Source organism: Onychomys torridus, chromosome 6 (assembly GCF_903995425.1).
Source record: "Onychomys torridus chromosome 6, mOncTor1.1, whole genome shotgun sequence".
In the NCBI taxonomy this organism is placed as follows: domain Eukaryota; kingdom Metazoa; phylum Chordata; class Mammalia; order Rodentia; family Cricetidae; genus Onychomys; species Onychomys torridus.
The window spans coordinates 78697769-78718687 of NC_050448.1; the positions used below are offsets into that span (position 1 = coordinate 78697769).

Below are 20919 nucleotides of genomic sequence, written 5' to 3' on the forward strand. Positions count from 1 at the left end.
CTGCTGTTCTCCTTTACTGACAGGAACACAGCTTCTTGGACTTCCACAATGTGGACTGAAGACCAGTGGCTCTCCATGGGTCTTCTAGGCCTCCAGCACCACATAGAGACAGCTGAGACATGCAGTTTTGTGAATTACAAGTAGCTACCAGATTGTCAGCTTCTCCAGCATGTAGACAGCCATTGCTGGACTACATGGCCCCTATGAATTAAACCCATCCAAGCAAATCTCCCTTATAATATATATTGATGCTGTTTCTCTACAGAACCCTAATTTAAAATAAAAAAACCCACCAAAGTAATTGAAATGTGAAAACTTTAGAAAAAAATATGAAGTAATGAGATATAATTTGGTTCACTTTGATCCTGTGCAATCAGTTTAATAGTTGTAAGGTTTTATCTCCAAGTAACTGTTAACTGAGTAGGAAAATTTTGGATTTTGAAGCATATCATCAAGACAAGGCTTTTTCTTCACTAGACACTGTTGAGACAGCATGGAAACCAAGCACTGCTAAGTTGGGGTAACTTCTGTACCTGTAGCTCGATTGGTGTTCTATCTTTGGAGATGGTATAGGAGTGAAGAAAAATCACAACACTCTTTACAAAATATGCATTAATACTTAAGATGGATAAAAGATAAACATAAATATATTGCAGCATGAACTTGGAAGTTGACTCTATTTAGCATGTAGCAATTAGCCTTCCTTAGAAGAGCAAATGTGGTAATCCGTCTTCTGAGTTACTTCTCATAATTTTAAGTCATTGCCACTTATAGCATTAACAGTCTCTGTATAATAGATTAATACAGATAAAGAGGTGGTTTGTTACTTCCCTTTTAAAATGAAGGTGGTAACAGATTAAAATGCCTAAAAACTATATACACATTCCTTTCTCTTTTCCTTTTCCTTCCTTTCTTCTCCCTGCCTCCTTTTGATTAAAAATATTAAGAACACAATGCAGTTCTTGATTAGACAGAAAAATAGAAAAGAAACGACAAGATGAAGATAGGGTTTGGAGGGCGTGAAGAGGAATACAATCAACTCTGAGAATAGCTATTGAAAAAGTTAATGTGTAGAGATGTTTCAGTCGTCTAAAAGACAAATCAGAGACAATGAAGAAGAACTCGAAGAACTCAAAGAACACTGAGGTATTAAGAATGCTTTGCCAGCCCCACTGCGGAAGACAGCGCCTACACAACTCATTGAACATGGACATGGAACTGGTGCCTACAGAGAGCCTTCTGGTACAGGAAGGCACTCTGCATGCTACTAAAAGAGAAACATAAACACCCAGCCAGCCATAAACCCAGGTAAAACGAAATACTGGTCTAAAAAGTGAAAAAGAAGTGTGATAAAATGTCTCCTAAAGATATTATACTATACTCATAGACCAATGTCTTGTTCGGCCATCTTCAGAGAAGCTTTGGCCTGCAGCAGATTGGAACAAATACAGAGACCCCCAGCCAGACATTGCACAGAGAATGAGAGACCTTGGAATAGTCAGCCCTAAGTAGGAATTCTCCATCAAACCCCTCACTTCAGAGCTCAGAGAAGAGAAGGGAAGGCCAAAGAGTGTAAGAGCCACAAGAGATGAAGGCCATCAAGGAAACAGGACCTTCTCAACCAACCTGAGCAAAGCACCCATGAACTCAGAGACTGCAGTAGCAGCATGCATGGGCCTGGGTGTGTCCCACCAGGTCCTCTGCATATATATTATGGCTTCTAGTTCAGTGCTTTTATGGGACTCCTGAGTATGTAAATGAATGGGTCTCTGATTCTTGTGCCTTCTCTTGGGTTCTTTTCCCTCTGATGGTCTGTCTTGTCCAATTACATTGTGATAGTTTTTGTTTTGACTTTTTGAAATGATAACCTATACAGTAGGGTAAAGATTAACAACTGAACTGTTATTATACCTGCTAAGAGAGAGAAAATTAGTTTTCTCCAATGGAGTGACACTGGATATATCAACCACTCTAGGGCAGGCCTCATGTTCAGGAGTAGTTGACCAATATACAGTAGACAGTGTTTTTGTTTGTTTGGTGGGAAAGAACTTTAAAGTTTGGTGAGTACAGAGGAGGAGAGGGATCTAGGACTTGGGAGAAGGGAATAATATAATCAAAATATCTTTACATTTAAAAAAATTTTTTTTTGGTTTAAGGTTTTGTTAACATTTGATATTACTTTTATTCTTGTTATTGTTTTAATAGTTTGCTAAGGTTATACAGTGTATTTAATGACAGCTGTTTTGAAAGTGCCCATTGAGTAAAATCAATGTATTTTTATGAATAAAATGTAATTAAAAAAACTGTTTTAAAGAGTAATGAAAAGAATATATTCATGCTTAAAATATTACAAGCATATCAAATGGAGAAGAAATAAACACAAGATGTATCTTATACTTAGACATAACTGATGTGTCTTTGTGGTACATTTTTACCTAGTATTTCCTTTGCTAAATAAAATAAAATGTAGACTAAAAAATGCCTTTCCTTTTTAGTGATCACAGATAATTTGGCAGAATAGAGAAAAAGTTGTATGCAAAGACTGACGAGTCTTATAAGTAAGTGCCAATTACAACAATCCCAGAGTGCCATATTAAGGAATCTGATCTTTCCTTTTGTGTGTGGTACATGTGATGTATGTGCATGGTACATATGAGCATGGAGGACAAAGGAGGACACTAGGTGTCTTCCTCTAGAGCCTTCCACCTTATTTTTTCATTGCATTTATTTGTGTGTGTGTGTGTACACACACGCCATGTGCACACATGCCAAGGAATATGTGTGATGATCAAAGAACAGTTTGCAGGAATTGGTTTTACCCATGCGGGATATAGGGATTGAACTCAGGTGCTTGGGCTTGGTGGCCTTTGCCTGCTAAGCCATCTCACTGGCCTTCTAGCTTAGTTTTTGAGACAAGGTCTCTCACTGAACGTGAAGCTCACCATTTCAAGCAGGTTGGCTGGCCAGTGAGCACCCAGGAACCCACCTGTCTCTGACCTATAAGACTGGGTGACAGGAACACATGACTATGCCTGTCTTTCATATGGATGTCTGAAATTCACACTCAGGCCCTCTTTATTGCACAGTAAGCATTCCTACCCACTTAGTCATCACCCCAGGCTCATGATCTTTATTTTGATGATAATAAGAATGATTAAGCAGGACTGTGACATGATTAAATTTATATTTGTAAAAGATTACAGGCTGGGTTGGGGATTTAGCTCAGTGGTAGAGCGTTTGCCTAGCAAGAGCAAGGCCCTGGGTTCGATCCTCAGCTCAAAAAAAAAAAAAAAAAATTACAGGCCATCAGTAACAGGAAGAAACAAAATGGAGTGATATGACAGTAGACATTAATAGACTGGGTAATAAATTATGAAGGCTGGAGGTAAGGCATTGGTAGTAGGAGTGAAGAAAATGGGCATGTAACACAGAAAAGGAAGTGAGTGATAGGATCGATGATTACATAGAGACTGAGAGAAGAGAAGAGTGGGGGAGGAGGCCAAGGGGATTCCTCACTTCCTAGTTCTCTTGACATAAAAATGATAGGCGTACAGTTACTTGACGTGTTGCTGTGACAAAATTCCTAACGAAGCAGCTTACAGAAGGAAGAATTAGTTGTGACTCACACCTGAAAGGCCCAGGCCACCATGGTGGGGAAGGCACTGCAGCAGGAATGTGAAGCAGCTGGTCTAGTTGCTTCCATGGTCAGGAAGAAAGTTCAGCTCACTTTCTCCTGTTATTCAGTCTGGAATTTCTTCCCAATGGATTCTGGGTTACCTTCCCTCCCAGTTAAATAAACCTTTCTGGAAACATCCTCAGAGAAGTACTAAAGTCAAATATAACTAATTTTTTATAATCTCTGGTAACAAAGATTAACTACTACAACACATTATCAAGTACTTATTAATAACTAATATGAAAAAAATAGTTGCAGGAACTAAAAATATAAAAAGATTTAGAGGAACTTAGGAGACAGAGTAAGCATTACAAATGTCTTACCACTGTGTCTAGCACACGGAGACATTTAAGAAATGGTTACGTTTTTAAAAGCTGTAATGCTAGAACTTAGTTCTTAACTGGAACTGCAGCAGCAACAACAACAATAACAACAACAGTGAGGGAAAGGCTTAGAATAACCAGTTCTTGACTCAAACAACAGACAAGACTATCATCTGTTAAAGGCAAGAGGGAATGGTATTCCTTTATGTGGTCTGAAAACATCCTGACGGAGGTACCTATGAAGCTCGTATCCTGGCAAGATGAAGCTAGATTCCACAGATAAATATAGGAAAAGAAACATCTGGCAGACACCACGGGGACAGCATGGCAGTGGATAAGATTACTCAAACTGTGAACAGAGGAAGGTGAAAAATAAGCAGAGGCTTAGGAACTCTGCTGTAGTAGAAAGTGGAAGGAGAAACTCAGGGGAAGGAGGCAAAGACAGAAGGAATGACCAACACTAATGAAGCTGTGTAAAGCTATGGGGAAGAGCTACCAAGAATCTACCAAGCTAGACAGTCAGGTTACTGGTGATTTTAAGGAAAGCAGTTCTAGGCTGGGCATGGTAGCACATGCCATTAATCAAAGCACTTAGAACATAGATGTAAGTTTACCTTTGTTAGCTTGATGCCAACCTGGTCTACACAGAGAGTTAGTTCCAGGCTAGCCCAGGGCTACATAGTGAGACCTTGACAAAAAAAAAAAAAAAAGGAAAGAAAAGAAAGAAGAGCCAGGTGGTGGTAGCACACACCTTTAATTCCAGTACCTAGGAAGCAGAGGCAGGTGGATCTCTGAGTCTGAGGCCAGCCTGGTCTACAGAACAAGTTCTAGGACAGCCACAGCCAGGGCGGCACACAGAGAAACCCTGTATGGGGGTTGGGAAGGCTTGAGAAAAGCAGTTTACTGAAAAGGTGAGGGTTGAGGTGGGAGCTAACTGCAAGACTATTACAATCACTGTAATTATAAAATAGAGGTAGAGTCCTAAACAAGAGATAACCTTAAAAGAAAAAAAATTGTGAAAAAGATCATGTAAGAACTATGTAAAGGATGTAGGGTCAAGGGCAACAGAAATATATTTATTTAGAGAACAGGAAGGACCTAACTAACCTCACTATTTTTTTCTCTGTTAGAAACAGATGCATTTTCCCCTAAACAATTGACTCAAAAGAGCAAAACTATTTTTGGCATATTAAGCAGCTGGATGGTTTTAATGCCCATGATATATCCTTTCCCTTTTCTCTTTTTCAAAATGAATTTTTTCTTATTTAAATGTATGAATTACAACTGCTTTCTCATAGTGGAGGTCTGTCTATTCAGCTGGTAATTTTCTATTATCATTTTCAAAGCTCCAAAATGAATTCAACATCCAATATATTCATAAGATGCCTTTGGTAAAAATATAATCTTAATCATTCTTTCATCATATAATAAATGGGTGGGTTGGGAGTAGAACAGAATCCTGATGTTGTACTTTAAGATAATTACTTAAGCCAAAACACTAATTATGTTATTTGAATGGAAGATAAGTATGTTCATCAGTTAAATCATCAGATAGTGTGGAGACAGAGCTGGGTTCAAATTTCAGAAGACTGGGAAAGAAAGGACAAGTTTTACAACTGGTGAAGTTTTCCTAGAAGATTTTAAATGATCAGTGGATGGCAAACAGTACCTTACACTGTACAGTCCCACATTCAAAGTACTGTTTTCTTCCAAATCTACTTTATATAAAGCATGACGAAGAATGCCAGTGAGACTCGGCCATACTCTATAGTGAACACAGGTAACTGCGGAGCTGTGCTTTGCTGTGAGAGGAGGCAAAGTGCACAGAGAAAGTGTTCAAAGTTCCTGAGCATAAAACAGAGGCTGAGGGTTACAATCACGGCCTTCCCACCAGATTATATACAGGCAGTATCAGAATGTGTATCTAGTTGTAACCCATTGCTGAATGTGTTTAAATATTCTTAGAATCAATGCAGAAGAACCATGTGAACGGTCTTTGTTTATGTGTATCCCTGTGTAAACACGTACCACGATGCACATGTGGAGCTTAGAGAACATCTTTCAGCAGTCAGTTCGCCCCTTTTACCATGTGGGTTGGGGAATGAAAGCTGTAGTCAGGTCTGGCAGCAAGCCATCTTTACCTGATGAGCCATGTGGATGACCCATGTTGTCACATGAGAATAAAAGGGGACATTACTAATGATTATACTGTGTGACATAGAGAAGAGTAAGAGAAACATTCCCAGTTTCTTTGGGTCCCTCAGTTCCTTCCACAAAGAAAAAAGTATCTTACTTGAGTAGTGAACTTTACTGAATATATTCAGTATGCTTGAGACTCTAGAACTCCTGTTTCAGATACTACCTGCCTGCTGAGGAACATTCTAGTCTCTCCTCTACCATGTCTGCCTCATGGGAGAAGAGTACAGGTGCTTAATGCTGCTTCCTACAGAGGTAAAGAAGAGAACATCCATATAGATGCAGGGCTACACACTCACTGGTTAGCCTACATCTGACCTTATGTCTGTAGCTTGTATATTAGTTTTATTGTGACTCTAAACTAGTGAATGAAGACAACTATCACCTTCCACAGAACATTACAGAATTTAAAAAAAATACTGTCTGCAAGGGTCATCAAATTAATCTGAAAGACATCATAGCTTCTCCCCCTTCCCTGCCTCCTCTAGCCTGGGAACTTTCTCCCTCTGTGGTAGTTTGAATGTAGTGGCCCCTATAATCTCATAGGGAGTGGCACTATTAGGAGGTGTGGCTTTGTTAAGAGGGGTTATGGCCTTGTTGGAAGAAGTGTGTCCCAGTTGGGGAGGGCTTTGAGGTTCCCTATGCTCAGAATACCATCCAGGGTGTCGGTTGACTTCCTGTAGCCTGCCTATTAAGATATAAGGACTCAGCTGGGCAGTGGTGGCGCACGCCTTTAATCTCAGCACTCAGTAGGCAGAGCCAGGTGGATCTCTGTGAGTCTGAGGCCAGCCTGGGCTACCAAGTGAGATCCAGGAAAGGCGGAAAGCTACACAGGGAAACCTTGTCTAGAAAAACAAAAACCAAACAAACAAAAAAAAAAGATGCAAGGACACTCAGCTCAAGTGTCCTCCTTGCCACCATGCTCCTCACCATGATGATAATAGACTGAATCTCTGAAACTATAAACAAGCCCCCTAAATTCAATGTTTCCTTTATGAGAGTTGCTGTGGTCACGGTGTCTCTTCACGGCAATAGAACGCTAACTCAGACACATTCCCTCTTTCTTTCCTTCCAAACATTTAAGTCTCTGATGAAGGGACACACAGGTAACTAGGGCAACATCCTTGCTCTTGAGGGCTGGTATCTAGTTATAATACAACATAGCACAGCATATGACTAGAGACAAGTCATATTCTACCAGTAAAGTACAGAGAAGACAGCATCTAATTCAAACATAAAAGAGCACAAAGGGGTCGCTGAAGAAACTCTTTAGAATTGTGCTTAGAATAATAGATATGAGTCAGGAACTTTTGCTGGTTCTTGGCAAAAGAAATGGGCATATGACAAAGAAGACAAAATTATATCAGATTTGCCATGAAAACAGTTTGAACAAGATGGTTCAATTGCTAAAATAAAAGTCCTCAATATTTTAAAAAATAGTCTGGCCTTTATTTATTGGACAGTGGGAAGCAAGAGAGAGGTAGTTATATTTCAGAAAGATTAATTTAATAGTATAAGGCAACGTCTCAAAAGACTTTGGTTACGTAGTCTATCCAGTAAAAAAAAAAAAAAAATGAATATGTGCCAAGACACATATTTACCCATATATACACACTGATTTTACATATATACATCTACAGTATATATATATATATATATATATATATATATATATATATATATACACACACATACACATAATATATACTATGTGTATATATACTATAGTTGTATACATATATACACAGTGATATGTATCTAATACAGCATATGTAAAACCAGATGTTTAAAATGGAGAAGACTTCATAATTGTTAGTACCTTAATGTCCCTGAAAATGCCTCATATGAGGTATCTGAGAATGCCAGCTCAACTTCTATTTATTTTATTATTGGCTTGGGCATGTCTGTATTATCTTCAATTAGCAGTATTTCTGTTTAAATCTCTTAAAGCAGCATTCCATTTTGTGTGAGTTACCTTAAAAGCTACAAATCATAAGTACAAATGGGCTCAAGTAAACTGCAAAACTTCAGTGTTATGGAAGGGTTCATGGTCAAAATCTTTGGGATAATGTATGTGGCAATTTTGATATATGGAATGAGTAAGAGTGCCATTACCAAAATAGTACATAAAATAGTAAAGTTTACTTTATATAAATATTTTTATTTTCAACAATGTTATGAAAATAAGTTCCAATGTTTTCTTCTAGTATGCCATTAGACAGTTTTAATACCAACATCTTGGAGACTACTGGTGTTAAGGATGTATCAGAACAGTAGAATAGAGAAGAATATAAAACAAAAGCCCCAGACCTTTAATCCTAGAGTATGAGGAGTGGCAGAATGACTACAGAGATTTGAGACCAGCCTAGGCTACAAAACAACACATTATTTGTAATACCTCAATGGCACACATATATGTGTTTACAGTAAAATTCTTTCAGTTTTTTTATATGTTTATAATTTTGACTAATACACTGACAAAATAAAAAAATAACAACAACAAACATGAAAACAACCAACCTCCAGGAACTGAGAGCTTTCTAGGGAGCAAGAAGAGGCAAGAACTACTAACCTTGTAATATTCAAGAGAATGAAGTCTATGAAATAAATAGACCAAAGACGTCAAATTTATTTTTAAACATGTGCATCTGAGATGCCAATGAGACAACTAAAAATAGGCTCAAAAGCAACAGGTAACACAGAAATCTAGTTCAGAATGAGGAACAAAATACTAGAGATTAAGTGGGTCAGCTACAGTCAGTCAACAGAATGAGAGGAACACATATCTCCCACTAAAGACAAGAGAAAATGCAGAGAATTGAGCAGAAAATGGATTAGGGAGTGGGAAAGAGAACAAATCAACAAAAAAGACAAAGACTAATAAATATGCACAATCGGAAAAGTCAGTTTTTAAAGTATCACATATTGTAGTCTGCCTATACAATGGCTTTTTATAAAGAAAATACAGGGGCTGGGCAGGGGTGCCAGGCTCCAAGCCTGAACACCCAAGTTTGATTCTTGGAACACACACGACAGGAGAGAACAGAGAATTATTTCCTCTCACCTGTCACCTGCCTTCTCCTTTGCCCTCCACCTCCCAAGCACTGGAATTATAGGAATGTGCCATCATGCTCAGCCTTCTCCCCTTGTTTTCTTTCTTTTTAATTTTTTTTTAAAACTATGTGTATGTGTTTGTGTAGTCGATACCTACAGAATCCAGAAGAGGGTGCTGGATTCCCTGGAGCTGGAGTTACAGGCAATTGTGGGCTCCCTCACCTCCCACCCCCTGCCCCAGTCTCTCCCCATTCCTGAGTATAAGGAACGTTTTATCCAGAACCCCCAGTGGCCACACTTTATAAGGACGCCAAAAAATTCCCTACCAAGCAACACACAGCCATCACATTCTCCTAAGAACCAAGGAACAAAACACCCAATCAACAAAGACGAGATTATCAACACCTAGAATCACAATCTTCCCAAACCTGTGTGCCCAGACACCAGTGTAAAAACACAATAACAGCCAGGACAATGTCTCCACTAGAGCCCAGCAACTCTACCACAGTAGGCCCCAAGCATTGTAACACAGCTGAAACACAAGGCCAAGACTGTAAAATAGCCTTTATAAATATGATAGAGGGCCTTAGAAAGGAAATGAATAAATCCCTTAAAGAAATCTATGAAAATACAAACATTAGAAGGAAATAATTAAAAGAGTTCAAGACATGAAAGTGGGAACAGAGTCAATAAAGAAAATCCAAACTTTTTTGGATTTTTTTTCATTATGAAAAGAGCAAATCTGCCTTTAATCCCAGCACTCGGGAGGCAGAGTGAGGCGGATCTCTGTGAGTTGGAGGCCAGCCTGGTCTACAGAGTGAGTTCCAGGAAAGGCACCAAGCTACACAGAGAAACCCTGTCTCGAAAAAACAAAAAAATAAAAATAAAATAAAATAAATCAAATCTAAGAATAATAGGAATAGAGGAAGGGGAAGAAAGCCAGGTTAAAGGTACAGAAAGTATTTTCAACAAAATCATAGAAGTAAATTTCCCTAACCTAATGAAGGAAATGTCTATCAAGGTACAAGAAGCATACAGAACACCAAATACACTAGACCAGGAAAGAAATTCCCTTCTACATATAACAATAAAAACACTAAATGTACAGAACAAAGAAAGAATATTAAAAGATGCAAGGGAAAAAGAGCATTTAACACATAAAGTTAGATCTACTAGATTAACACCTGACTTCTCGATCAAGACTCTAAAAGCCAGAAGGGCCTGGACATATGTTCTACAGAATATAAGAGACCAGGGTTGCTAGGCCAGACTACTATGCCCAGCAAAACTTTCAATCACAATACAAGAAGAAAATAAAGACTTTCCATGAAAAACCAAATTATCAGTATTTATCTACAAATCCAGCCCTACATAAAGTGGTACAAGAAAAATTCCAACCAAAAGAGGTTAAACACACCAAAGAAAACACAAGAAATAAATTAATCCCAGACCAGCAAATCAAAAGAAGGGAAACACACACACACACACACACACACACACACACACACACACAAATAACAACAACAAAGTAACAGGAATAAACAAATATTGTTCATTAATATCTTTCAACATCAGTGTTCTCAAAATAAAAAGACATGGGATAATAATGGATTTGAAAACAGGATCCATCCTTCTGCTGCATCCAAGAAACACCTTAATATCAAGGATAGACATCACTAAAGGGGATCAAAGGGATACAAATTAGAAAAGAAGTCAAAGTATCTTTATTTGCATATAATGACAGTATACATAGGTGACCCTAAAAATTCCATTGGGGGCTAAGCGGTGGTAGTGCACACCTTTAATCCCAGCACCCAGGAGGCAGAGGCAAGTGGATCTCTGTGAGTTCGAGGCCAGCCTGGTCTACATAGTGAGTTACAGGACAGGCTCCAAAGATACACAAAGAAATTCTGTCTCAAACCCCACCCCCCAAAAAAAATTCCACCGGGATTCCTACAGCTGATAAATACTTTCAGCAAAGTAGCTGGACACAAAACTTAACTCACAAAAATCAGTGGCCCTCTGACAAATGCCAGAGTGAGGAAGAGATCAGCCTCAAGACATGAAACTCTACCCAAACAAGTAAAAGACTTGTACGATAAAAGCTTTAAGACACTGAAGAAAATATCAGAAGACGGGCAGATCTCCCACACTCATGGATCAGAAGGATTAATATAGAAAAAATAGCCATCTTACCAAAGGCAATCTACAGATTCAATGCAATTCCCATTAAAATTCTTCACAGACCTTGAAAAGACAATCTTTAGCTTAATATGGAACCACACAAACAAAACAAAAGACCAAAACAACAACAAAACACCACAACATTGCTAAAATAATACTGAATAATAAAAGAACTGCTGGAGGTACAATCCTCAATATCAAGATGTATACAAAGCTATAATAATAAAAACAGTATGATGTGGGCACAGAAATAGACATGTTGATCATTAGAATAAAATTGAAGACCCAGACATAAATTCACACACCTATGGATACCTGATTTTTTTTTTTTTTTATAAAGAAGCCAGAAATACACACTGTAAAAAAAAATAGTATTTCCCAAAAATGGTGCTGGTCAAACTGGATGGCTACATGTACAAAAATCCAAATAGATTCATATTTATCACCCTGCATAAAACTCAATTCCAAATAGATCACAGACCTTAACATAGAGCCAGATACACTGAACCTGAGAGAAGAGAAAGTGTGATAGCCTTAAACTCATTGGCACAGGAAAAGACTTTCTGAACAGAACATCATAAGCACAGGCACTAAAATCAACAATTATTAAATGGGACCTAATGAAACTGAGAAGCTTCTGTATAGCAAAGAACACTATCATTTGGACTAAGTGGCAGCCTACACAATGGGAAAAGATTTTTACCAACTACCCATCCAATAGAGGGCTAATATCTAAAATATATAAAGAACTTCAAAAAACAAAAGCAAAAAACCCCCTAGATTTCAAGAAACCAATAACCCAATTAAAAAATGGGGTATAGATCTAAGCAGAGAATTCTCAAAAGAAGAAACTCAAATTGTTGAGAAACACTTAAAGGCATGTTCAATATCCTTAGTAATAGGAAAATGCAAATCAAAACTACTTTGAGAATTCATCTTACACCCTTCAGAATGGCTAAGGTCAATTAAACAAATGACAGCTCATGCTGGTGAGGATGTGGAACAAGGGGAACACTCCTCCATTGCTACTGGGAGTGCAAATTTATATGGCCACTATGGAAATCAGTTCCTCAGGAAGGTGGGAATCAATCTACCTTAAGATCTAGTTACACCATTCAGCATATGCCCAAAGGTTGCTTTCTCCTACCACAAGACCACTTGCACAACCATATTCATTGATGCTCTATTCAGAATAGCCAGAAATGGGAAACAACCTAGATGTCCCTCAGCAGAAGAATGGATAAAGAAAATGTGGTACCCTGCACAATGGAGTGTTATCCAGATAGATAGATAGATAGATAGATAGATAGATAGATAGATAGATAGATAGATAGATAGACAGAATGAATGAATAATGAAAGTTACAGATTAAATAGATGGAACCAGAAAAAAAATCATCCTGAGTGAAGTAACCCAGATCCTGAAAGACAAATATGGTATGCATTTACTTGTATGTAGATATTAGCTGTTAAGTCAATGATAACCAAGTTACAATCCATCAAACCACAGAGTTTAGGTACAAAGTAAGGACACGAGGGTGGGGTGACAGATCTCCCTAGGAAAGGGAAATACAATAGATAGTTTTGGATGCATTGGAAGGAGGAGGACTGGGAGAGAAGAATCAGGTGGAGCGGGGGAAGAAGGGAATAATGAAGGGACTATAGAAAGAGACAGCTAAAATTAAAAACCATTTGAGGGGTAGTGTGGGAACCTAATTCAATAGATGCTTCCTAAAATATATACATACATGAAGATGATCTAAATGAAATCACTAAATAATGGGAGAGACAGAGCCCCAACTAGCCATGTTTTGTCACCAAATGAAAACTGCAGTACAAGGATTGGATTACATCTAAATTAAGTGATTGGCCAAAGGGACCCCACAGGAACCCACAAATAACCTAGGCTTTTGCTCTCTACAAACTGATGGCAAAGCCCCATTGCTTAAGATAACACCTACATAACTCATTGAACATGGAGATGAAGTGGTTTCTATACAGAGCCTTCACACCATACTCTGCATCCTACCAAAGGAGAAATGTAAACACCAAATGAGCCACAAATCCTATGTTCTACAATAGTGTCTAGTCTGCAAAATTTGTGAATGTAATGGTAGTACAAAGTTTGTGGGAGTAACCAACCAATATCTGATTTGACTTAATGCCCACTCCCTAGATAGAACCAATACCTGACACTGCTTGGGTGACCAAAAACCTGAGACTAGATAGCCCAGGGATTTAGGGTAAAAACAAATACTACTGTTTTTAAAATCAAATAAACAAAAAAGTAGCAATAAAATGACTCATAATGACATTCTACTATACTCAAAAGTGTCTTGCTCAGTGTCTTCCTCAGCGAAGCTTCTCCCTGCAGTGGATGGAAACACACAGAGATCCAGAGCCAGACTTTATGCAAAGAGTGAGAAACCTTGGAACACTCATCCCTAAATGGGATGTCTCCATCAAATTTCTCCCCTCAAGGCTCAGAGAACCCCATGGGAGGGGAGGGGAGGCAGAAGAGTGTAAGAGCCAGAGAGAATGGAGAACACCAAGAAAACAAGGCCCTCTACATCAACATGATTGGCACACATGTGAACTCACAGAGACTGAAGCAGCATGCACAGGCCTGCATTGTCTGCACCAATTGTGTCCCAGAGCTGAAAGAAGGGGACACATGGCCCATCCCTAACCCAAAAGCATCTCCAATTAGTAACCACTTATAAATAAAAAAATATTTTCTTCCAAGGGAATCTCATTAGAGAAACAAACTATTGTCAAGGGTAGGCTGTATGCCCAGCAGTGGATGGCCAACAGAGAAGAACTCAACAGCATCTTTTTGGAGCTTCCTTGTCTTACAATGTGTCAGGGCTTTTCCTTTTACTCATTTCTTTATTTTGGTTATTGTTAATTTTCTATAATTATTTTTTATTTTTATCCTATTTGTATATTTTTTCTTCGCTCTTTTAACCTTGCAGGTTCTTTGCATATAGATTACGGTTTCCAGTTGAGTGTTTTTATGAGATTCTTGGGTGTACAAACCAGTGGTTCTGTTTCTTGTGTCTTCTCTCCGGCTCCCTTCCTTCTGTTTGTTTGTTTTGCCCAATTCGGATGTGTTAATTTTACTTTCTTTTATTATTACCCTTTATATTTTAATTTATTTTGTTATTAACCTTTAGAAGCCTGTTTGTTTTCTAATGAGAAACAAGAAGGGCATGGATCTGGATGGGAGGGGATGTGCGGAGGAACTGGGAGGAATAAAGGGAGGAGAAACTGTAATCAGGATATATTATGTGAGAAAAAAATTAAATTTTCAATAAAAGGGAAAAAACTACAAGAAACACAAAGACCAAAGACACTAATACTCAAAAACAAATTTATAAAAACATAAAATCAGAAACCATAATACATAAGCAAAAGACCAATATGGCAAAAGGAACAAAAATGCCCCAGCAAGCAATATAAGACAAATGTCTACACCAATGCCATTGAGTTCCTTCAGTGTTGGCCATCTACTGCTGGGCACACGACTTTCACTTAATATGCCAGATTAGACTCCACTAGAGAAAATCATTTTTCCTTTGAAAGCAGATGTCAATTAGAGATGTATTACAATGACTTTTTAGTAACTTACTTATTTTTTATAGTCACTAACTCAATCCACATATTTCTATCATTCTTAAGAAATTCACAAGTAAACTCTATTCCCATCCTCTTCCCAAGGTAACCCCTAAACTTTTCTCTTTCCCTAGATTTCATTACTCTCTTATATAGAGAATAGTGCAATCTGGTCTTTTGTGTCATCTTTTTTTATTTTGGGCAATATAATTGCAGTTTATGTATAAATATTTATTTTTATTGCTGAGCATTAGTCAATTGTAGGGTTATATTACATTTTACATATTATGTAAATGGTTGTTTCCATTTTGGATGTATTTATTAAGTGTTTACTATAAATATTTGCCTATAAATCTTTGTATACACACACACACACACACACACTTCATTCTTCTTGGGTACATATACATAAATGGAATTGCTAAATCATATGGTAGACAAATTTATATTTAACTTTTAAGAAACTGACAAAATAGTTTTTAAAGTGGCTGTACCGTTTTACATTCTGTACATCAATACAGAAGAGCTTTTGTTCCTCTAATTGTTATCTTTCTTATTCCTGCAGTCATTGCAGTGGGTTAAAATAGCAAACCACTCTAATAAATGGTTTTCAGTGACTTTTTCATGTACATTTTGGCTATTTGTGTACCTTCTTTGGTAAAATGTTTATTTAAATACGGTGTTCACTTTCTTTAATAGGGTTGTTTGACTTCTCATTGAGTTATAAATCAATTCTTTATAGAGGATGGCACAGTGGCTCAGCTACTGAGTGCACTTGCTGCTTTTGCAGAGGACCCTAGTTCAGTTCCCAGGACTTCCCCATCTGGTGACTCACAACTCTAGTTCCAGGGACATCTGCTGCCCTCTGCTGGCCTCTGTAGGCAATGAATGCAGGTGGTACACAAGACACACACAAGCAAAACACCCATACACATTACTGACCTATAACACTAGCCCCTCTAAATATATCTTCAAATTTTTAGACAGAGTCTCACTAAGTTGCCTAGGTTGGTATTTATTTATTTATTTACTTACTTATTTATCCATTTACTTATCTATCTATCTATCTATCTATCTATCTATCTATCTATCTATCTATCTTGGTTTTTCGGTACTAAGTTTCTCTGTAGCTTTGAAGTCTGTCCTGGAACTTGCTCTGTAGACCAGGCTGGCCTTGAACTCACAGAGATCCACCTGTCTCTGCCTCCCAAGTGCTGGGATTAAGGGTGTGCAGTCCCACTGCCTGGACTCAGGTTGGTTTTAAACTTGCAATTCTCTGTCCCAGCTTCATATGTAGCTAGAATATAGGACTGTGATAACCAGGCTTAGCTTATTAATTTTCTTAGAGATGTCTTTTAAAGAACACTTAAAATTTTAAAATTAAGCACAAAACATCAATTTTTCTTCTGGTCTTACTTTTTATAGCTTGTACAGAAACTATCAATCTCCACTTTATGAATGTGTTCTCCTGTATTTTCTTCTAAAAGTTTTATGGTTTAGCTTTATGATTAGGTTTTCGATTTATCTGAAATTAATTTATGTGTAGGAAATGAGGTATAGGTGAGGTTTGCTTTTCCAGTATGTTCTTTCTGTTTTTTGTTTGTTTTGTAGTACTAGCAATGGAAACTAGGGCCTTATGCACAGAATGTCAACTTAGTTCCTGCATCATTTGTTGAAGATGCTTTCTTCTCCTCAGTGAATTGATTCTAGGAAAATTAATTGCAAATCAAGTGACTAGATGTATATCAAACTATTACTATTTTGTATCAAACTACCCTCTATTTTGTTACATTAATCTATTTGTCCTTACGTAAGTCATACACTGTCTGACTGCAGCTTTAGAGTGAGTCTTCAAATCTGGTGGCCTATCAGGCATAATGAAGCTGTACCTAATTTACTGAATATAATTTTAAAAGTTTGGCTGTAGGACATATATTTAAAAACCAGCAGTGACATTTTTCTTTTTTTAGAGGAGGTAAAAAAATTCTTATAAAATTATATATAACAACGTAATTACTACCATCAGCTAATTATGATTACAATCCGTTGCTTGTGTGCTTATGAATATTAGTATTTACTTAGGGTTTTGGAAAACTCATTATCTAAGCAGGAAGAGTAAGGGAGGATTAAGAGAATAAGCCTTGTACAAAAAGCTTCTGAATCTCTACCTCCATCTTCACAGTCTTCAGGGGCTTTGGCTTTCTTGCAGAGACGAGGATCCAACCAGGTGGTTGTCTTGGTATTATGACTGTGGAATAAAGATCTCAATTAGAAATAGTAAAATAAAGAAGAACAGTATTGCAAAATCAAAGACTCAAAATCACTAAAAAGCATGTGACATTAAAACATTTATCTTCTACAAGCTCCATTTGTATACTACAGACTCAATCATCCTATTGTTCCCAATCGATTACTTAGAAACTGCCATAAAGGAAAGGTAACGCTGGAGGCACAAATTTGAGAATGAAGAATTTAAAGAAGGGACCAAATGCCACGTACAGAATGATAAACTTATTTAAGCAGTCAAAACCATTTCAAAGGGTGGGCACATAGCCACATAACTGTGCATTGCTAGCTGGAAAAGCTGAACTAAAAATCATGTTTACTTGCTGCAGGAATTTTTTTTGTTAAAAAGTACTGCAAATTTTTTTGTTTGTTTTTTGTTTTGTTTTTGTGATCATCTGTGATTTGTATGTACAGAGCTGGGGGCTGAAAACAAAAAGACAAACAGCTTCTACCCTACAGAGGCTCCTTAAAGTAAGGTAACTTTTACTAAAGTGGCTGCTTTGCAACATGTAAGTGGAAAATAATGGCTCTGGTTAAACACCATTCTATACAACCGTATTTTCATTAACATGGATCACTTGAAACAAACAAACAAACAAACAAGGTGGAATAAAACAGAAAGGTCATGCCATTGTTCCTTTCTGTGAAGTAGGCCAAAAATGCTCCTAAAGAACAATGTGTTTAATTTCGTTACAGGTCACAGTCAGCTTCAGGACAAGTCACCAAGTAAGGCAATAATGCTAAAACTACTAAGCTGCAAAGAACACAATCAATAATCAAAGTCCCTGAAATAGGGCTAGGGAAACAGCAGTCAGTAAAATGCTGGACCCAAGTTCAAGCTTCAGACGCATGTGAAAATGCTGGGTTTGGTGGCATAGACTTGTAATCCTAGCACTGGGGAGGCAGAGACAGATGGGTTTGGGGGCTCACTGGCCGGTTAGCCTAGCCTAACTGGCAAGCACCATGTTCCAGTGAGAGACCTGTCTCAAGAGGTAGATAGTGTTCCTGAGGATTATACCTAAAATTACCCTCAGTCCTCCCCTTGTGCAACAAACCCATACAGTACACTTGTACCTACTGACATGTATCTGCGCGCGTGCGCGCGCGCACACACACACCCACACCCACACACACACACACGTGCGCGCACAATAAAAGGTCTCTGAAACAAAGGGATGTCAGATAAGAAAATGTTTGAGATGAAAGGTAGGAAGTCAACATAATGTCAATTATTATTGAATTCCTATGAACATAGTGAAAAAAACAAGTTCTTTCCTTGTCCGCTTTTAGAAAGAAAAGAACTGTTAAAAGCAGAAGCCACCTCACGTGTCCTTTACCTCCTCGGCCATTGCAGAGCTCTACGGCTATTCTCGGGTATGTTGCTAGCTGGTAAACCATAGTACAGACACTTTAAAGCATACACTAAATAATTTGTATAGGAAAGCATGAGAGTATTTTACAAAGTCTGTGTCCTACATCCTGACACAGAGAGAATATCCCTAAAATAAAACCAATGGAATCAAATGAAATAAAATGAAAGAGATCACAACTCACAGAAGCCCGACACAGATGGTTAGGAAAAAACAAAAAAACTGTAGAAATATCTTCCTAAACAACACTCAAAATTTCTACTGGAGAAAGGCCTGACTTTGAGTCTCCAATGCAAATGTTATTGCTAAATTAGAAAATATAGGTAATCTGCTTGCTATGATTTTACCCAATATTCCCTAAGGTGTAAAGCAGTACTCATGGAAGCCATTCCTAAAATGTAAAGGCTAAACCTTCTGGACCTACATTTTTATTCTTTTCTCACAGTTACACATTTTAACACAAGCAATTAACATAGGGCTGCCACATTAGCTACAGAAATCCACCTGTACTCTGGATTCACAAACTCTTTAGTCAACACACGGTTGGAAATGTTTCTATTACATAGGTTACCTTTTCACTCACTGACTGCTGCATGGAGAAGTTTTTAAGTTTATAGCCTTCTTAGTTTTTGTTGCTTTTGTTGCCATATCAGAAAGTCTTTGTTAAATCACATGTCATAGAATTTCTCCCTATATTTTCATTTAGCAATTTAGTTTCAATTCTTTTTGAAAAAATGCATTTGTTTTTATTTTATGTGTATGAATGTGTACATTTACCACATTCCTGCCTGGACCAAGGAGACCAGAGGGCACCAGACTCATAGGAATTAGAATTAGAAGTGGGTGTGAGCTGCCTGACATGGGTGCCAGGAGCTGAACCTGGGTCCTCTGGAAGCGCAGTAAGCACTCTTTTTTTGAAGTGTCATTATACATTTTCACTTTAATATATACACATAATTATATATAAATATGTATATTACAAATGGATATAAATGTAGAGGTAGTGGTAAAGAGAAAGATACTGTTTGTATAACATTCATTTTTCACATAAAATACATAAAAGTTTCACATATGCCATATTTATTAGTTAATTTCTTGACTGCTGTGTCTAAATAGCTGTGAAGAATGAATCTAATGAGCAAAGATTTATTTTGGTGCACAGTTCAGGGAATATAGTCTGTTGTCATAGTGGGGAAGGGATAGCAGCAGGAAAGACTACACAAGCCTTCATTTTTAAGTAAGTCCTCACCAGTACTCCTGTAAGCAAAGTCAATCCATTCATTGATGTACTAAGTTAGACTCTGGTGGTATCTGACCTCTGGTCTGTTGTTGACTCCCTACCTGGTGTAACAGGTATTTCTTCCTGTCTCTGCTATGTACAACACTTGGCAAAATGGATTTTCTCATGCAGAAGATTCAAAGATTATATTAAAGTGCATAAAAATCTGTGCTGATTAAACACATTAGTAATAATCTCAGAGTATCTAAAATTCATTAGTGTCTCATTAAGGAAAATAAATTAAAAGCATATCCTCTTGGAATTATTTTACCAAGAGCAAGCACAGATTTGAATTTTCTCCCCCTCCCCTTTTTTTATTATATTTGTGTTTTAATTTTACATATCAGCCATGGGTTCCCCTGTCCTCCCCCCTCCTGCTACCTCCACCTTCCCCCCATCCCCTCCCCTCCATTCCCATCTCCTCCAGAGCCAAGACTCCCCTGGGGATTCATTTAAACCTGGTGGATTCAGCACAGGCAGGTCCAGTCCCCTCCTTCCAGGCTGAGCAAATTGTCCCTGTGTAAGCCCCAGGTTCCGAGTGGGCAGAGTGCTGGAGAGGTCCCCTGAGGTCCACAGAGACTTGAATTTTCTAATTCTCTTTCCCTGTGTCTTATGTTCTCCCTTGTCTGTATCTGTCTGTAGCATGAGTCTGAATCGTTGCCTGCCTAAAAGATGTCTTATGAGTTTGAGGCCCGCCTGGGCTACAGAGTAAGTACCAGGAAAGGCTCAAAGCTACATAAAGAAACTCTGGCTCAGGGGGAAAAAAAAAAAAAAAAGATGTCTTGTGAATCTTTGTGTCCCTGTGTGAGGTGGGGGGTGAGGGTGTGAGTCCTCCATAAGAAATGGCTTTTATCCAGAAGGCCTGGTCCAGTTCCATGGGGGTTCCTCATCTACTGGTTCACAGTTCATGTGTTTCCACTAGTTTGGCTATTTGTCC

General features: G+C 38.0%; 1 protein-coding gene across 3 annotated transcripts in view; it reads right to left on the reverse strand.

The window, feature by feature from the left end:
- Positions 1 to 20919, reverse strand: part of Magi3 (membrane associated guanylate kinase, WW and PDZ domain containing 3) — a 220726-nt gene that overhangs the window by 62177 nt on the left and 137630 nt on the right. For all 3 annotated transcript variants that reach the window (XM_036189430.1, XM_036189427.1, XM_036189431.1), the window contains exon 6: positions 17216 to 17295. In XM_036189430.1, coding sequence (XP_036045323.1) covers positions 17216 to 17295 — 80 coding nt within the window. The remainder of the gene's footprint in view (positions 1 to 17215; positions 17296 to 20919) is intronic.